At 39.0% G+C, this 20,754-nt stretch overlaps 1 protein-coding gene across 1 annotated transcript in view; it reads left to right on the forward strand.

The window, feature by feature from the left end:
- Positions 1-15,418, forward strand: part of LOC107186199 (neutral ceramidase) — a 37,081-nt gene extending 21,663 nt beyond the window's left edge. Inside the window, exons 8-15 of the mRNA XM_015574020.1 lie at positions 10,112-10,234; positions 10,981-11,175; positions 11,499-11,729; positions 12,317-12,412; positions 12,490-12,660; positions 13,275-13,390; positions 14,061-14,229; positions 15,371-15,418. Coding sequence (XP_015429506.1) covers positions 10,112-10,234; positions 10,981-11,175; positions 11,499-11,729; positions 12,317-12,412; positions 12,490-12,660; positions 13,275-13,390; positions 14,061-14,229; positions 15,371-15,418 — 1,149 coding nt within the window. The remainder of the gene's footprint in view (positions 1-10,111; positions 10,235-10,980; positions 11,176-11,498; positions 11,730-12,316; positions 12,413-12,489; positions 12,661-13,274; positions 13,391-14,060; positions 14,230-15,370) is intronic.
- Positions 15,419-20,754: the final 5,336 nt, after the last annotated feature.

Consider the following 20,754-nt stretch of genomic DNA (forward strand, 5'->3'; position numbering starts at 1 on the left):
TTCGGCTGGTCAAGATAAGCGGACATATTTCCTCGAAAATGAGAACTTTTTCACAGTATTCATATTTATAACGTTATAATTATATAGAGTGACTCACATATTCGTTCACAGACTTCTGAAATAATGCTTAGTTCTAAAATTTTTATATATTTTTCTTATCGTTACTTTTATCACTCGTTCTCAATAAATTTTCATTTTGGTAAATAATTTGGTCAACTAACATTCTTAAAAAACATTCTTACAAATTTGTGAGTCACTGTACACATAATATCCACTGCAATTCTTTTTACGTTCCACGAACATCCAAATCTTTATCAAGCTACAAAAAACAGTAGGAAACATTTTTTACGTATTCCAGTTATAGCTCTGAAAGTAGTAACAATAAAACGTCCAGACAGTAATGTCTTTTTCATCAGTTACACACTGAAGGAAATATCTTGAGAAACATATCCTTGGGACTACGTGAAATAATAGATGATTAGCTTAATCTAATCCATTGAACGGGCACGATCTTTCAAAGAAGTCAACTTAGGACTCCAACTTTTTTCGTGCTTTTTCTTACTGAAGCGGAACACTTAGAAGTCGCTCGATCCCGAAGAAGGACTTTTGCCGAGGCGAGGACGGTGCTTTACGGCCAGTTAAAGTAGATAATGTCCATGGTCAGACGGCGTGAAAGGGTCATTAAAGAGGAGTACCTGTTACTTGAGCCATTCCGCGGGCAAAGCGACGGATCTCGAGAGACATTCTTCTAACAGCTCGAATACGTCTTTTATAATTTCAAATGTTGTCACCTCTAACCAACAGCAGACCATTTTTTCGCAATAATACGACGAAATATCGGTGTACAAGGTGAACCATACAATTTAACCACCTCGAATAATTAAATACCAATTTCAAGCTTTTTATTGTTTGTTTATGACCATTCTGAATTCTATCCAGTGTACCAATAAATAATCTACTATTTTCTGTTAAATTCAGTATTTGTTTTATAGGAAATTAGAAGTCAGGTTATTCAGTGATATTTGTCCTGGTTCTCCAAAATTTGCCCCCATCTTAACTGCAGTGGTATTAATATTTGTGAAAGCAATTGCTGTCGATGTTTATTGCCTCAGCCTTCATTAAAAAAATTACCATTTACACCTGGGATATAACGTAAAACTCGTCACTCGCCAATATCTCTTGCATCTCATCAGTTTCCAAAACCCAATGAATTACAGCCGGAAAAATTTGCATGCTCGCGTTCGTTATTTGTCGCCTGGCCATCGTCTAAGACAGGTGAAAGTTATGTCTAAAAAGAAACTCGAACGACCCGAAGCACGCGCGTCTGCAGTCGGATCTGGATGAGGCCCAGGACGTCGTCGTCTCTGTTACGATTCTAACAGCCGTGGAACCGTGAAAGGTTGGCTCGTGACCGTAATGCAAAAGATACTGGATGGTGTACGTATGTACCTATCCGCTAATGCCTTCCAACAACGGCTTTACGCGCCGACCGTTCACCGTGTTGTGTCGCCGCCGCGCTGTTTAATATGGCGACCACGCGGTCGGAACGGCAACGGGGAACCGTCACAGAAAAAGATTAAACAATCCCACGGTAGGGCGTATCGGTTCACTATCGCCAATTTCCGGTTCAGAGCGATCTGCTGCAGGCCCTGGTTGACGTTCCTTTTATTTATTAAAACGACAAACGAGGGGCGTAGCTATTGCTACACGATGTAGATGATGATTCCTGTGACCTAGCGACCTCGAAAGAAAACGCAAAGTTTCTAGATATATTTTTATCGAATTCGGTGCAGATTTGCTGTCTCTAAATAATTATTCAACTTCCACTATGAATATGACAGGAGATCCATCATTAGCCATTGAATCATAGAAGACTTTCGGTTTAAATTTTTGGTATCCTCTATCGATGTGTACAGCAAATTGAAAGATTTTATATTCGTGATTCACTTATTAGCTTCTTGACTATACGTCACTAGCTACGAAAATGTATTTTAACAATTACTACTTGTTCAGACGTTCATGAATCATCTGCGGATTTTATGCATTTATAGCATAAATAAAAGACTAAACTTTCATTTGATGCAACGAATTTTCTATTTTACTCTGAAGTCAATATAATACTTAAAAGAAGAAAGAAATTCGTACATTTGCTTCTGTCTTTATAAAGCACTCTAGAAAATATAATTTTGCATAAAAGGTATACTAACTCTGTGTCGTTGATCATAGTGGTTCCTGTGCGCTACCAAGAGTGTGGTATCTCTCCTTCTAATCATAACGATCCCGGTTCGAAGGTTCTCCACCGTCTTTCTTCTATCTCGTTTGCTCTCCTCCTGTCACACCTCTGTCAATCGGATACAGCCGTGATGCAACTCATTGTTTACGAGCGGCATTTCAATACAATCGTGTGAGAACGCCGGCTGCAAAACGTGGGGAAGAAATGTCTTGGCGTATCCTTGGCACACCCCGTTACACGTACCGTTTACAAGAGCTCTCTGGTCCTTGCTCGACGAGCGAGGCCGTTTTTTGGCACAGATCTGCCCTCGATTTTCTTCGAACGAGGACTAACGCGTTTCTCTATACTTAAAAACATATTTAATCGTCGGATACGGACCGACGAACCGACCTAGAGAATTATACAATATTATGACAGAAATATTCAGTCTTCGTAGAACTATCGAGGCACTGATTCACGTTCAGAAACACGGAAATACGTATGTACGGTGTAACTAGTAATTAAGTTATAAAATAATGAAGAATACGTTAAAAGTGTTTACATTGTTTGTTATATGTTTTGAAAGGAACATTAGCTGCTTCCTTTCAGAACCAAAAACTGCACTATCTGCGAGGAAAAATCAAATGACTAGAATATAGATTTTTTAACAACTGTAACAGTGATATTTCTTGTTTTGTTCATTTGTAACATTGTATCAAGCCATTATTCTTGTTCATCGGATCATGCAGTGTCGAGTGTTTATAATTTCTTGAAGCTTGTTTTTCTGAAAACAAAATTCATCGATTTTTAAGATTCTTAAAGATCAGGACTACAATATTGTTCAAACTTCTACCTAGCAGAAGTTATAGCATGGGTTATAATCCAGTCTTGTTACTAGCAACTAACTGTCGACTATTATAATATTGTATAATTACATCTATAGAGGGGTAAACGCTTCATATTCCTAAACCAAGTAGAATCAGCAGTTCCCCTCGACTTTCGACACCATCGAGCGAGTACACACTCGTTCAATGGGACACGTAACGAAAGGGGAAGATCGGCGGTACGATTAGAAGACGTTTACCCGGTGTTTCGTAAAGAGCAGGGGAAGGGGGAACGAAGTTTCGAGGCGACAGAACCGAGCCAATGGTACAAGCTAGAAACCAACTGGCCAAGAACAGATGCGCTTGTCATTCTGGAGCGGTCGAACCGATGTAAACGGAACCGCCTGCAGAATAGTTTGACGCGAGTGCATTTGGATTTCACGCACACGCGGCGTTCCGGGGCGGACGAGAGTGAAACTTGTTCGGTTGAATAACCGTGTCGTAACCGAGGAGGAAGCTGCCATTTTCGATTCCTCTGTTTTCTTTCCTCGCTCCGTCGCACAGTGGTCCAGAATTGAAATTTTGCTGTTCAAATGACTTTGATAAAGGCAAGTGAATCGAAATCACGGAGAGTGTATAATTTTGATGTTGGTAATCATGGTCGAATAGTTGAAAATCAAATTCGATAGTTTGTGAAACAAATATGTCTGATAAATAAAACATGAAGAAATCTATTTTTGAAAATTTCTTTGGTTTCGTCACACGTTTAGTGCTGAATACAGTAAATCCTCGATGATTGTTCGAAGGCTCTTTGGCACTGAACATCAAACATTTCATAACCCAATGGCCGTATACGGCTGAAACAAATATCATTGATTTCAGAATTCCAAGTTCTATAACTAGGCCAAATCTTATTAAAAAATCAGCGAACAGTTAAACTTCAATTCTGGACCACTGTGCGTCGCCATTTCTCTGACACGACGCGTGTGGATCCCGTTTGAAACGACCATTCACTTTGACTACTGGCGAACACTCCCAACGGGTTCCCTCGATTACGGTAGACCATTAAAAAAGTGTAATAACACGATTCTCTCTTAAATTGAAACTCGAGGTTTCGTAGGTAGCCTGGAAAGTGGACATTGTTACGCACGTTCCACTCGCATCTAATTAAAAAAATAATTGAACGGTTACGCAAAGCGAAACGGATGGCGAAACTGTGAACTCACCACGCCAAGAGTTGCTCCGATAAAGTCGATCTCGCAACGCCGAAATTTACGAGCCGCCTCTTCTCGGCCCGCGGCGTAAAAGACCCGTGTTTCTCGCAACTTCCGCATGATTCATGCGAACGTCTATTAAATTCGACTGTTGCAGCCTGGTTAACGATGAGATAATAGGGAAATTTGATGTATTCGAAATTCCCTCAATTACTTGCTCGGTGACCATCCGGTGCGTTTTATGATACACTGATGACTGATTCAATGTCGACATTGCTACCTGAATATACAATGGAAGCTAAGGTTTCGTAAGGAATTATTTCATAATTTTGTTTACTTACAATAAAATAGTGTGTTTATAAGTAAGTGCATAGTTTGTTCCCAAAGTTTTGAAATTTAATGCAGCAGTTTACTGTGAAATGATGATGCTCTTTGTCATCGAATATTAAAAATGGCCTACTTAAAAGGATTACAATTCATACAAAAATAAAGACTTAAATAGGAGTAATTAGAAAGGGATTCGATGTTCCGTCCAAAAAAAGTGTAATTCCGTAAAATTCTTTAAGTCCATAACTCGTCACCTATTCTATCAGAGAATAAGTGTCCAGGGTCGATCGATCAGTTTCTGAATCATCAGTTACCCACCACGACGGTTCGAAATTCCAATTCCAGTGACCCAGTACGATGGGATATCCTTGCAGGGAACAGTTTCGGTGATTCCCCCTATGGAACCGACTGGTAGAGCTTCTAATTGCCAGGAGCAATTTGGTCCCACGATGAATGCTGGGCGTCTCGATATCGATTGCACAAGGATCGATCACTCCTCGATCGTTGTCGATAGGACAGAGACACACACGGAAATCGGGGGAGATAGGATGGATACATCGCGAAGTTAGTCTCGCGAGAAGAGCAAGAAGTTGGGGCTAGAGGGACGGAAAAGGGGGAAAAAAATGGAACGAGCCCAACCGACATCATGGTGATCCACGTGTTTACACGTTCCTGTTCCCACGTACGTTGAAGCAGGACTTTGCAATCGCGTACTATCTCCTCTCATTATACCGGCTTATCTCGAATCTCTCCAGACACGACTCTGCTTCCGCGCATGAAAATCCTTTGCCAGCAACGTATATATGTAATGTACGGTTCTTGCGATCTGGACGTTTTGTTATGAATTAGTATCCGAAGAATGGGATCAGATGGTACGAGAGACGAAAGTAATATAGAGCTGCTCGATTGTTTTTAGAATATTTTTCAATTTATCACTTTTTTAGTGTACCCATTTAAATAACTTGTATCCGATCTTAACGTTAATGTGTAAACCGTCTCACACTCAAATTGATCGGCGAACCTTAGCAACAAAGCGCGCGAGGTCGTGTTTAAATGTCAGAAAGTTGCAATGTCACGCTAAAACATCCTCTGGAAACCGTGTAAACGGCCGATCGAGTGGGAAAGTGCAACCGAACGAGTCTGCTTCCAGGCTGATTCCCAGAAAACGCGCCACACCCTCCGGACTTTGCGAATCACGAGACACGATTCATGCTCGGAGCTCGCAAGGACGACATCGTTCCTTCCTCGTGCAGAAACCATAGGGGAGACTGTTCTCTTTGCAAGGCTCCATGAATCACGCCGCGCGGAGTTTTCACACGTATTGCGGTAGCGAAAGGTGCTAAGCTGTGTTAGCTCCCAGTTGGCCTATAAGCTACTTTCCTAAATATTCTACGGGATTCTCAGTGATTTTCGCCTGTAGTTTGTCTATCTGGATCACGAAACATTTAATTTGACAAGGAAAAGTGGGTAATGATACTAAAATTACTGTTGTGTGAATCATGAGTAGAATAGTTTAAAAGAATTGTTAACGAGGAGTTTGGAGAAAAGTTCATTTATCCTCTATGTAAGAAAGTGAAGTAACTCAATCGTCGCGTTCCTCATCGATGAATGAATAATAAACGACTACTACTTTCCTGGAATGATGACTGTACTAATCATCGTGTCACGATAAATAATCGGAAAACCGTAAATGGTTCAATGTCAATCGTCGGAAGGCGTAGATCATGTCCTCGTAATAACTGTAACTCGTGTGAACGTAAGACCTCGTCAGCTCCCACTTCATTACAGATGCACTCCTGTGTTACGGAGACGTGTCCGCATAATTAACGACGGACCTGCGATGAAAGTTTACTTAGCTAGAATGTATCTAAAATCAGAGAACATAAAGAAATATGTTAGAAGTATTGATTTCTCGATCCGAGGACGTCCGTTGCCGTGTATTAAGAATCGAATTTACCATGTGAACTGGAATTCCGATATGACTCTCAGGGGCACCTTGATTGCAAATTCCAAACACCGAAGCGTAAATGTTTGTGTAATTTAATTAACTCGAAATTCCTCGGTGCAGAAATTCCGAACACGTTTGATGGTCACCGGACCAGGTTAAATTAATTTCCCCTTCGACCGATCTTGTTTGCAACGCTTCTCAATCAGTTACTGATATTTTGACACGTGGCTCGGAGGTATGTTCATTAACTTACGAGCTCCTTCATGGCGGAGCAAATTGATGGATCACGTTTAACCGACGCTGGAGTCTACTACGATGCACATGATGCAAAAATTTTAGAGAAATATGTATACAAATTTTGGAGGAGACAGTTTAGCTTACAATATTTATAGTACTATTAGTGTCGATCACAGAACATTTACTGTAACATTAAACTTAAATTTAACATATATGACTCGTAAAGATAAGATGTTAAGTTAAACTACTTTAAAATTCACGAACTTCTCTAAGATTATCGAAGATTACCCTAGAAGACCCGGGCTTTCAAGAGCGTCATCCAACTCGACACTTTAATGGTAGTTACGAATGTCTATGCAAATTCGCAGTTTCGTACAGCGTGGCACAGACATCCATTTTTCCCTACTAATACACTGCTGGAAACAATTAAATGATTGTATATTGCAGCTGCTGTGCCCATTAATAATTCCTGTAAAGTTTTTTGACTCGATGAAGTTAATCGACTCGGGCACCGTCGTCTGAGAATTAAACAAAAACAGTAATAAACATTACACGAAGTTTCCAAGATATATTCACTACACGTACCTAAAATAAAAAATTTAGTAATAATCGATTCAATCTTCGATAAAAAATAAAGTACGTTCCAAAATATCTATATTCAGACAAAAAAAACCAAATGTAATGGTCGAAACGGACGCAAACAGCGCTGTCATCAAAAGCTTCCTATTCTCGAAGGGTTAAAGTATATCTGTACAGTGATAAATATTCCCGATTCGAGGGTTCCCTCGACAACCGACGAAATGTTTCCCTACCGAGTGATCCGGTTACCGTTTCCACAATTTAACTCTGTACTACTGCGGCCGACTGTCCCCGTTCCTTCCCCGCTTGTCACTCTCCTTTCAACCCCTTTCACCCTCCGAAAAGCCTCTACCTTTCGTCGTTCCCTTCGAACGACCCCCATCACAGCCTACCTTCCACACGGTGTGTCCCTTCTCTCCGTGTTATTTTCCTACCCAAGATCGCATCACCAGAGTTGGGCACAATTTTATTCGAATAATACATAGTCCAAAGTAACAGTATCTAAGAACGTTACTTCGAGCTTGAAACCGCTTAATGAGATTAAATAAATTATTTGCCAAATGTGAAAAGAAGAAGTATTATTTTATCCTAAAATTTGGAATTTCCACGTTTAGAATAATCGAATTTCAAAATCTGCTGAATACGCGTGCAATTGAATAGGATCTGGTTCCCGCGTCTGTCGACGACATTCTGTTTCTACTTACTATTAACACTAATATCGAAAATTGAATATCTCGAAAACTCGTACGAGACAATTTTATTCTATATTTTCGATTTATGTTTACACATAGAATAATATCATTTTTGGTTGTATGTGCCATCAGTTGGGAAGCACCCTGTATATAACCAACAACTTTAACATTAACCCTTGACACTCCACTGGCGCTGCAACGTCAACATAAATCACCGAAAAATCTATATCATATCGATTCAATGGAAACTAAACTAACAAATAAACATCAATTACAACCACTGATAAATCTTTATCGGAAAAGTACAACTTATTCAGTTTTTACTCGATCTTACAGTCACTAGTTTCAGAATGAAAGAGTCCTCGAGTACAAAAACATAAATATTTTGTGAAATAATAGGCTGAAAGAAATATAATTGGGTTCAGAATCCCGAGCTCTATCGCTGTGCTAAACCTCCATTAAAAAATCAACGTTACACCTGGCGAGTTTTCTTCGTAAGCGTTTGAGAGCCGTGTTAGTGCGTGCGAACGCGAGGCCAAACGAACGCTGCAATCGCGCGCGCGGTCAAGAACATCAAGGAAGCATATTAATAGCGGCGATTTGCGTCAGTCGTCGAGTGGGGGTTGCCGGAACGACGGAGGAAATGGACGACGATTAATGTCAAGGGACCCGTTCGATTCGATTCATATCTAGATAGAAATCTTCGCGCGGGAACCAGGCGATTTTGCGTATCGTTCGGATAAGGGGAAGGGGGACACTTGGATTCCTTTTGGTCTTGGAGTAGGAGATGTGAGTTACATCGATGAGGGTGTGAATTTCACGAAGGTTGGATTCTGTAATGAATTTCGATTGAGGTCCCGATGGTGATCTTCGCGCGGCAAATGGGGCGGTTTTCTGTATCGCTCGAAAACGAGGGGATGCGTGATTTGCTTTTTTTCTCGGTCCAGGAAGAGGGTGTCGGTAAATTACTTTAATGTGCGCGCTGATGCTGAACAGGTTAGATTCTGCGGCGATCTTTTTTGTTTTATTATACAGGCTGATGAAAAAAAAGGGTTTGGAAGTTTGAGAGTAGATAGTAGGGCAAGCCGAAAATATCATCCCGTAACGTTTTTTTATTCTGTTTCGAGAATTAAATATAGGGACATTTTCTAATGATTCTATCCTTTCTACATCGCGTACCTACCGATAGTACACGTTCAATACTATTAGCTGTACAAATTAATCCATTGTCCCCCAATCAATTACTGACTCGAAATTATAATTATTTTTTCGAGAGGAGATTCGCCAACTGCCCGAGTAATGTCGTAAATCTCTAAAAAAAAATGATAGTGAATATTTTCAACTGTATGTTGATTTTCTTGTAAATAAACAAAAAATCTCTGAAAAGAAGGCCACGAATTAATTCGTCCAGCTATATCTTTAATATTTATACTCAAATCGAATCTGCCGTCCTAAATTCAGCCCCACCAAAAAAGGTCCACTGGATCTATTACACGACCAAGACCCAGGAAGATGCTCCGAAAGCCCCAAATTCTCGAACAGACTATGTGTAAATTAGAACGCGATGAAGAAAGTCAGTGAAAAAAAAAACTCGTTCGTATCCCTGTTATTGTATACGTCTTCCACCCCGGAGATTGGGGCGCTTCGAATTCCTCCGTAACGCAAGCCAATTCATTAATCTTCATCCCCCTTTTAGTCGGTCGACGAGTGCCCAGATGCCGGAAGAATCAGCCGGGCAAGGGACTAGAATATTTACCAGATCCGTCGCGAAATTTACTTTCTTCGGCCCAACGAAACACGATCATTAACATACATTTCCCTCGGCTCCTTAACCGTGACGGCGCACGGTCAGCGAAGCCACGGACGGTTTCGAGAGCGCGGCCCGACATTAGCATGATAAAAGCGGGGAGAATCACGGAGGAACAGTTTCCAGCGAGCCGAGGCGGACGCGTATCGTGCGTGCTTCGCTGGCCGTGTATGTGTTTACGAACGCGTCGAGAAACGTGCAGTTGCGTTGTATGCACTCTCGTCCGCATCTCGATTCCATATTCACGTGCCGTTGCGTCTGATGATTGCAGCGACTGTGGAAAGCCGGGAACGCCAAGGAAGTGATCGGACCCATCAGTGTGGTTCATCGTTTCGTGGACATGGCGGAACAGACGGCCGAATTCTACAACGAGACCACGAAGAAAATGGAGGAGGTAAATAACAAACTTTTCTATTTTGTATTTTGTCGGGGATAGTGTCGGGCATTTGCCTTCAGTTTATTAAGATTGGACGAGGTCAGTTGAATCTTTGGTTAGTTTTAAAGTGGAATTTTTCTTATTAATTGAAATCCACCAGGTACCAAATTAGAATATTATTGTAAGTATCAGGAAATTTAAGACAATTGGGCATTTGCCTTTAAAATTGAGAGATTTGATGATGATCTAAAGAGGGTCAGGTTGAATTTCTCGGTTAGTCTTAAGGTAGAATTTCCTATTAACTAAAATCCACCAGTAACCAAATTAGAATATTATATATCAGGATATTTAAATTTCTGAATTAAGAACTATCTATTTCCCACAATTTCGCAGGAAGTTTAAACGTGAAATTTCCTGTAGGCGTCAGACGGGTGTTTGTGACAATGAGTTGCTACTAAAATAGAAGTTACACGTAGAAAACAATGGACTAAAATAGAGAATACAGATATAAGTCGTACGTCGTTTAAACGCAGACGTACTCATTGGACGCTTAGGGGAAATCCCACCTTTAAGCTTTTTAGCTTAGGTCCTCAGGGAACTGACGAAAGGTACCTAATGGTAAATCGTGAAAAATAGGTACTTTTTAATCAAAGAACTGGAATGTTCTCGTTATTAATATTTTATTTTAAGAGTTCGTAGATTTTATTTGATCGATAGGATTCAAACACGAAGTTTCATTGATTTCTTCTTCTTCCTGTCGACAGGTCCATGGCTGTCTGCCCGCTATGGGATACAGTTTCGCAGCGGGAACGACCGACGGACCGGGTTCCTTCGCATTCGAGCAAGGCACAACCACGGCCAATCCTCTATGGAACGCGGTTAGGAACCTATTGGCGGTTCCGACGTCGGAGGATGTCAAGTGTCACGGCGCGAAACCGATTTTGCTCGCCACTGGACGCGTGAGTCCTTTGATAATATTTCCTGTGCTCACGAAAATTCGAGATTCTGAATACATTGCTTTTCTGTTCGAGTAACTTTACATCTGTTCCGAAAAAATACTGGAAGGTCTTAATTATCTCATGTTAAATTCTCATATGAATCTCAATATTCATATTAAAGTATTTTAATTTAAAGCATTACTTTTCACTCGGTAATACTCCAATGAAAACCTTGAAATCGATTTTCTCCAAATAGCATTTTAGCCTATAATCTTCTTCCATCAATGGTCTCAAATATAAAGAGTTGTTTCTGTGATTTTGTGATGGTTTGAAACGATTTTCAGATGACCCTACCGTACGAATGGCAACCGAAAGTGGTGTCGACGCAGGTCGCGCTGATCGGGAACGTTGTCATCGCCGGTGTGCCTGGGGAGTTCACAACAATGTCCGGAAGAAGATTGCGAGAGGCTATCAAAACGGTCATGAACGAAGCGTCGGACGACGAAATCCCCGTCATAGTCGCCGGTCTTTGCAACACTTACAGCGATTACATCAGTACACCTGAGGAATATCAAGTAAAATCACGAGTCGTTTTTCACTTTACTCGCGCCGGATATCAGTCATTTTCCTTCCATTAAGAACAGATGCATGGGGGTAATGCAGTGTGAACACAAAAAAGGTTAACGTCCTTAAAGTTTAAGAAAAACTAGCAACGAATTTATAAACGCTTTACTAAATGGGGTGATCGTCAATGTTATCAGAAAGCAATAAACGTGACTCCATTGTCCTTTGAAAGATGTCGAGAAACTCTTAAATTCATTATTAGATGATTAACTAAGTCCTGTAGATTTTTATACTTTAAAGTAATACCGTTAAATTATTTAAAATTTAACTTTACACCTCCTTTTTGTCATAAGAATTTATTGTAACAGGCGTATATTTGTCCACTATACATTCAAATAACAGAAAGAACATACAATTATAATAAAATTGAACTTAATTAAGATTGAGACTAAAAAAAGAACGAAAGAAAACAGAAAATAAGAATATTATATTGTATACATATATACACTGTAATATGAAAATGAAAGTTGTCTTCAAGTGTTAATGTACAAACTAAGAGATAAAATTCATACTTATTGTTTGTAATTTAATTTTCCAGATTCAGAGGTACGAGGGTGCCTCCACAATATTCGGACCCCACACTCTCACTCTGTACTTAAAACAATATCAAGAGCTTGTAACAGCTGCTATTTTGGTATGTAACATACCTTCGTAACGGTACAGCATAGTTTTACACATTTTATTGCAATGGAAAATTTTTTATTATTCCAGAAAAAGCACGTGGAACCCGGTCCCATGCCCCCAGATCTACGAAAGAAGAATCTGCTCAGTTTCGTGACACCTGTTCTCTACGACACCCCAAAGTGGGGCCGGAATTTCGGCGACTGCATCGAGCAACCACAGAAAATTGTCAAACCCGGCGACATCGTTACAGCTGTTTTCGTGAGTATCGTCCCGAGAAGTAATATTTCTTTCGTTTCGAACAACCGAAACGATGACCGTGACCCAATACCAGCAACGTTACAGTAGAGTCTCGAAATTTCGATCCTTTCGAATTCGGTTTGAATAGAATCGTGGAGAATTTCATTTCTAGAACAACGTTAAATTGGTTGGCTGGTTGTCGGGCAAAATAAACGATTTGTATTCACAATACGAACATAAACAGTGCACCAGGCGATGGAAATGCAGCGTATCTCGATGAAAATACAGCATAACTCGATGAAAATTGGGAATCGAATTTACTATACGCTTCTCAAACTAATCTTATTATAACAGAGTGATTGAAGAATTCTATGTTCATCTAAAATTAAGAACTAGAAATTTGTGTATTAGATACTTTTTTGTATCCTGATTAAATTTGCAGTTGAAAATTATTATTCCAAAGGGAACTTGATTTAGACTTTGGAGTTAGAGATATTTAACATGTAGATTTATATTGAAGATTTGTTAGTGTCTTCAGGTGTGGTTGTAAAGTAGGTTTGTTAAAGAAAAATCCTAAAATGACGTTTTATATTGATGTATTTAAAACTCGATTATTTATTACTCACGGTGTGCAGATTTCCGGTCACCCGCGTAATAATTTAATGACTGAAAACACATTCCTGACTGTCGAGAGATTGACGGACGACGAAGTGTGGGAACCCGTTGCAACGGACGCCAACTGGGAAACTAAGTACGTAAATTTCTCCATTTATTTGCCATCTATATTCATGACTGTCATGTGAACATCAATATTGATGATATTTCGAAGCTGTCAAATATGTGCATTTAAATATTGTAAAAGAACGTATCACGTGTCACTCGTGCAACAGTAAGGGTATTAGGTCATTGCCCATGAAATGGCCAATTTTACTGACAGATGTATATTTTACGTTACTTTGATGAATGAACATTATTAACATAGCTACTTTCTTTATTGCAAAAGTACACAGTGTACTTTAATCGTTTCAAGTTATCTAATATAGCAATAAAAAATAGTTAATTAATTAAATTTCTTGCACGTGCACTAAAAGACAGACATTCATGCAAAAACTTATAAATAATCTTCCATAAATATGCATCGATGTTTCTGTTAAACATTACTGTTTAACTGACGACAGCATTCAGTGAATATAACATGAATATATCACTTGTATTTCAATGGAAACACTTGCACAGAGTTTATTTAATTCTTACTTCGGCTAATAAAATTCGTATAATATTCAATATAACATCTAATGTCGGCAATGCAACGGCCATTTCGTTGTGCAATAAGCTAATGTAAACAAAGTCAGTGACTACACGGTACTACATGTGGCCGAATGATCAGCGTTAAACCATTTCCATTAATATTATCGACGCAGATTCATATGGAGAAGGATGTCAGTTGTTCTTGGTTCGAGTCAGGTGACAATTACGTGGCAAGTCCCGGAAGACGTCAAACAGGGTGAATATCGAATCAGACACAACGGCTACTACCGTTACATCCTCGGCGGCGTCTTCCCTTACTACGGTGTGTCGAACCATTTCCAGGTAAATCGATCATCCTCCAAAAATTCTATCCATCTATATTCATTTCGTTTTCAAAATAATTTTTCATCAATATTTATTGGGTTGCAATAAACACCCTGTACAATGTTTATTTAAATTATATAGTGTCACGAAGGTAAACCATTAGAAAAGTGTTTTTTTTAAAACAATCTTTAAAGGTCATTTTACATAATACTGACTGTTCTGGATTATCATCCCGAACTCGGATCCGCGCTATCTTATAGGGAGAAATGCTTCAGAACCTCGTAAATTCGTGTTTTGCCCGAAGCCCGAGCAACTATCCTCAACAAACTCCCTTTCCTAGTGGTGAGGATAATGCCTAGACAATAATCGTGTAGAACAAGCCAGACGATAATCGAGAGGAGTCTGTATGAATACTTATTAGTGCTGGATAAATTAATATTATTTTGTGATCTGAAGAGGAATGAATCGTCATGCTAGGTTTCGTAGCTTTTTCTATAATTATTCGTTGGACTAAACAAGTCGATTGTCTTGTAAATACCGAGCTCCGCTTGTAATAGATGATAAATTTTTAATATGATAAGTGTATGGAACTTAACAAGTTAAAATATTGGATCAGTATTATCTTAGAATGTCAGTTTATCGTTGTATTAAGCCAAGATAACACATAATGAGAGTATACTGTAGTAAGTATAGAATACCTTAGGTTGAATAGGGTTTGGATTAGTCCTGCGTTAGAAGCTGACATTTCGTATGTTCCAAACGAATACAATTTCCTCGTAAAATACACATAGTCGGTTAATAAGATTAAATTGTTCTCTCAAGATAACGCTTCTAGTATTTCCACGTTGATTTACATGAAATTGCTCGTTCAATTTTTTTTTTTCGTTTGCAACAATATCACGAGAGAATCAATCGAATCATTTTTAGTTACATCATCGTATCGCATGAAATATCCAGGATGGCCGCCGTTCACGATTTTACACACTCGTGTTTGGATTAATGTTTCTAAATTTTTACAACGATTCTAGATTACGGTACAGCCTTTTGATACCTTTTGGCACTAATTTACTATACAATGCGTAGACTGTACAGGGTGTTTCCATTTTCGGATGTCTATTTCGATACCAATCACGTTACATCGTGTATCGACCGTTTTCAGGTGGTAGTTCCTGGGCCGATAACTCGCGGACGACGGTTCTATGAGTAACTATAGGGGTGTCGGAACCTGAATGAAATGCTTACGCTTAATTCCCGATTGGATCAAACTGAATTCAGTCGTGATCGCCATAAATATAGGAAATATATTTCGCACGTTTGTTTTATAATGTTCTGTACAGTGTTTTATATGTATGTTGATCTCTTTGTTGCGAACTTTCGATCTAACGATCGAATTCGGTGGCGTATTTTTTAAGGAAAATATGTATAAAAAGGAAAGCAATGTGATCGTATAATGGGATAGTAAATAAATTGAAATCATTTGATACCTCTCTAGTTCATTCCGAAAAGATTTTGCTATTATTGCTTCATAATCCATTAACCGAATCACTTTTCCATTATTCACGTAGTATTTATATATTTAATACTTTCCGTTACTCGGTTAATACCCCATTATGCAGATCAGAAAGAAACTGTTTTCCTATTGAAAATTAATCAAATTTCTTCCACACGCTGCATTTCTTTCGATCGAAAGCAATTCTAGGGAGCCGTCTCCGTTAATCCCCTCGATATAAAACAATCATAACTTCGATATCGTCCAATCGTAGCGTTCTTTTTTTTTAATAAATTGATTCGATTGCTATGGAAAGCTGCTACAACTCAGTCACGGTCGTATAATTTCCGTTTTTAATACGACCACGCTGGTCAAGATAAATAAACGACGATAAGATCTAGACGTTTTCAGATTCTGATATAAAATAATTTATATGTTTGTTACCTTATTATTGACAGGGAGACTATGCAGGATAAACACGTCAAATATTTCAAAGACAGCTTACGGTTATAAAATCATAAATCAGTAAAGTTTTTATAATATACATAAATTGTGATTAAAAAATAACATGTCTCCTTTAAACAGTTTACCCTTTAAATTCTGAATTATATTATCGTTACTTTTTCATCGCAATTTTTATTCTACATACGGTTCTTGACAACATTTTAATATAAGTGGTATTGTAGAATACTGTCAGGAAATACAAGGTTCAAGTGATCTTGAACTATAAAGAAGAACATTTAAAGGTTGTAAGAATTATAAAAAAAAACATACTTCTTTAAGGTATTTTTCCATCGTTTTCGAACCAAAGGAGTCCTTCCACATGCTAAATTACTACCTTGCACCGCATACATAATGAAAAACCATTGACCAGACGCGAGTCACGGTCGATCAGAAATTTTTCCACGTGCACGGCCACGTATTGACGCTTCTTTTGATCCGGCAAAATCGAAAGGAGAAAATAACAGGGCACACACCGAACGTTCCGTAAGGAATGCGGTCGCGAATGCATTCACCAAGGTCCCCAATTAAACGTACATCCGGTTTCGGTCCAAAGTATCTCTCGGTGTCCAGTACCGCTTCGACGTTGCTCTCCGATTACTGGAAGTTGTTTCCATCCAGCGGTACTTCCAAACCGCTGGAACATTATAATTGGACGCATCTGGTCATCGATGGGCGGTCTTAACGATAATCGTAACGAAGGAACGCTAATTATCGCGACAGAAGTAAACGCATTAGTTAATATCATAATGTATTCGATCTGAGAAACATTCGAGCATTAAATTAAAAAATGTTACCGTTGATTCAAGTAAATATTATTGATGATATAAAGATTAATTATTGAAGTTTATTAAATAGTGTTGTTGATACACAAACAGGATTTGAAAAAAATTAAAACTGGATCGATATTTGCAGATCACCCAGTGTATTAATCGAAACGTGTTCCATTGCAAGCCACCTTCTATATTTGTGTCGTCGAAGCCGGTACAAAAACTTCCGCCGCGAGGTTCCCCACGTATCTTCGTGTACATACACGAAAGTAATAAGAAATACGTACACTCCACCGAGTCACGTGATATATAGTTCCCCTCGAAAAAACATATCGAGGCAACCATCGTTCGTAGCCTTTCTTTGTACAGCACAGAGAGCACGACCTTTTGGCACTTTATGAAGCAACGCGAAAATTCCATCGGTTTAGGCATCGGGGGAAAAAGAAAAAGTGAATATACACGAAGTATATAAGCTTTACATGTATACGTTCATAATCTATGGATCACTACAAAAACGATTTGAAGAAAAAAGAGACCAAGCAAAAACATTTCACAAGATATGTGCAAATAACAGGTTAACTAAGTAATTAATGGTACAGGAAATTGTGTCAGTCATTTTTGCAGCAAACAGAATTTCATATGACAGAAGATCGCAATCATTTGAAAAATTCATCCAACTTTCTTGTGTTTTCAAATACTCCTTTGTTTTTCGAGATTAACGTATCATTTAATAACACAATTTTCATAGTTTAAAGGTTCAGCCCATCCTAACCACTTCCAGAATCCATCCACCCGTAAAAAAATTGACAAAGGTACCTATAATTTTCAAACGGTCATGGTGGGCTAACCTCTTAAACCGAGAATAATACCATAGGAAGCAGTTCGTCGATAAAAGTAACAGAAAGTAGCCATAAGTCGAGGGCGATTTAAACGATAGCAGGGCCTGAATGAAGACAGCCACCGTGGACGGCTCATTTGAATCAGGAAATCCGCTGGTAAATGATTCGGTAAAAGAAACCGTAAGAATGACGTCGGGGTTCCGCACGATGGGAAACTTGCATCGTCATCGAGGGGTTAAACGGCGTGGACCGAATTCGACAGTTCTGAACAGGAGTTCGCTGAAAGCGAGGTTCTCGTTCCTAGTCGGCAAGAAGATAAAAGTATACGGGGGAGAGGAACGGTGGCTCGTCTCCACTGTGAAATGAACCGAGGACATCGGTGAAAAAGGGTTGGATTGCTCGAGGACTTTCGTCGGATTACATGTACAAGGTCAGTGGAACGATCCATGAACACTTCTTTCGTTAAAAAAAATCAAATTTATTGAAAATTCTTGTGAAATAATTGTTAAAGAGTAGAATAAAAATGTTTGATTTGGCCTGGGGAAGGTGTTACAGAAATTTACATAACATCCAATCGTTAGAAAAACGGTTTTACTGTGACTACTAGTGCCATCATTTATCGTGAACAAACACATGATAAAAATATTTTAAAGAATGTTTTAAATAATCACTATTGGTTCTTGATTTTATGAATACAAATTTTTTGTACAAGATACCAAAAACATGCATTGAACGGATTAAGTACCGTTTTAAAAAATGTAATTTCGTGCTAAATCATCTTTAAATCCCTACAATTTGTTACTTTGACAAACTATAACGGATAAAAGCACTTTTGAAACGTTGAACTTTAAGGCAATATAAGATGGAAACATGTCTTTTTACTACCAAACGGTAACACTTCCGATTTTCATTTAAATTTGATTTCCATGCAATTGGCACCTTGCGAGGCAGCCATTAATAATGTATATAAATATTTATTCTATGCAAATGATGCAGTTAATCGCTTTCTAGCAGCGTTCGCATGGATGCGATTGCACCTTATCTGTAATTATTCACAGCAACATACAGATACTCTTGGCCTAGAGGTTCGACCTACACATGTCACATGATTCATTTTTTCCATATTTATTATCACGGTATCGTACAATCATCCTGAAAATAGTCGATATCGTAATTATATATAAACATTCAAATTGCCTGCAATTTGAATAGGTATATCTGTACAGAAAAAATACTGGTAATAAAGATCGTTGGAAACGCTTTAATGTTCACCAAGGATCCGACGAGGGATAGAGTAAACATGAGAACTATAATTTAAAACCCACGTACTCCTGGCACGGCGTCTGCTTCTGATCACTAGTTTAACGATTTCTGTAATCCCTCAGATCCTCGGGAGGATTGATTTCAGGATCGACGGATACCACAAGACGACGCTTAATCTTTGGGAATTAATGGGCTCGTTCCTAGGCTTTAAATTTCAGCCAGCAATCAATACCTAATGAAACATTTTTTTTGTTTTTTTTTAAATGACTTCGAAATTCGCTAAAGAGTAGAAAATAATTTCTATGTTTATTATTTATCTAGAATGCAACAACGGTTAAGAAAACTTATTTTCTCTTACTAAAGAGCGTATTACAGACATTGTAACTCTAGAACTACCGACGATAAACGCATATTTACTTCGATCGGTGGATAAACGTGAAAAATTTTTGAAAATTTAGAAATTTAGAAATTGACTAATTTCTTCACTTTCATATCATAATAAAAGGTGCAAATGATCTGAGTAAATGTATTGTCATAACATTTTAATCGTCATTGTGAGAGTGTATTGACAAGTCATTTTGACTTGCTTGGTAGTTCTAGTGTTAATATATATTCGAAATAATTTAAAATTTTTCAAAAATTCAAATATCATATTCATTTATTTAATAATAATAATAATCATTCAATAACACTTTTAAAATCCTTCTTAAAATCCCTTATAAAATAAAGTCTATCGGTCTCTCGTCCGACGAAAAAAAGAAATGCTTTCTGACAGTCCGTCGCTCGATCACCGAGGAACGCGATCTTATTATATTATTACGATACAAAGACCGTCGTTTTTTATTTCAGCTCGAAACGACACGCGAGCTTCACCTTTTCCCCGGGTTTTTCACGGAGAAAAAAATATCCCCCTTCCCCCTCCACCAACACACCCCGTGGAAGATTAATCCGGCCGACATGTTTGTCCGCCCCTGTGAGGCGCCGCGAGTCGCAAAGTTCGTCCATCCCCGTCGGGAGGACCAAAAAAAAAAACAAAATAACAGTTATTTAGAATCACATAATCGAGCGATCCGACGATGGATGCTCGAATAAATGACCGAGGTAGGGGGGCTCGGTTTCGGTACGCGTGTAAGGAGCACGAGGGAACAACCGAAGGACCCTTCCGTTGGATCGTAGGTGCGCAGAAGCGCCGGTGACCGGCGTACTTCGTCACGACTGGTGTCCGCCAGTCGTGATTCGCGCGGCGACCGTGGCGGTTCATCGTTTCCGCAATATTTCCAAGTTTTGCGCCCGGCAAAAGTCGATCGCACTCACCTCCATCCTCTTTCTCTCCCTTTTACCTTCGTCGAATATCCTTGTCGAATCATAATACAGTGAGACCACGTTCTTGTGTAGCCAAACGAAACCACAGAGAACCGGACCTCTGAAGAAAAACTGGTAGCCAGTGACCTGGACCGTAAATGGACCAAGCAACTTTAATCCTCGCAATACTACAAGCACAGTCCATCCGTCGAACGATCTCCAATTGCCCAAGATAATGTGATCAATTTAGAAGAGGATTGTTCGGTTGGGTACAGACCTAGTCAACCGTGTGATGTTCGAACAATTAGTATAGTGTGAAGGACAGAATGTTGTTTGATCAGTGAGGATCTAGGTGAATTGGTGGAATGATCAGTCTACA

This window comes from Dufourea novaeangliae, unplaced genomic scaffold, assembly GCF_001272555.1.
Source record: "Dufourea novaeangliae isolate 0120121106 unplaced genomic scaffold, ASM127255v1 scaffold64, whole genome shotgun sequence".
Lineage (NCBI taxonomy): Eukaryota > Metazoa > Arthropoda > Insecta > Hymenoptera > Halictidae > Dufourea > Dufourea novaeangliae.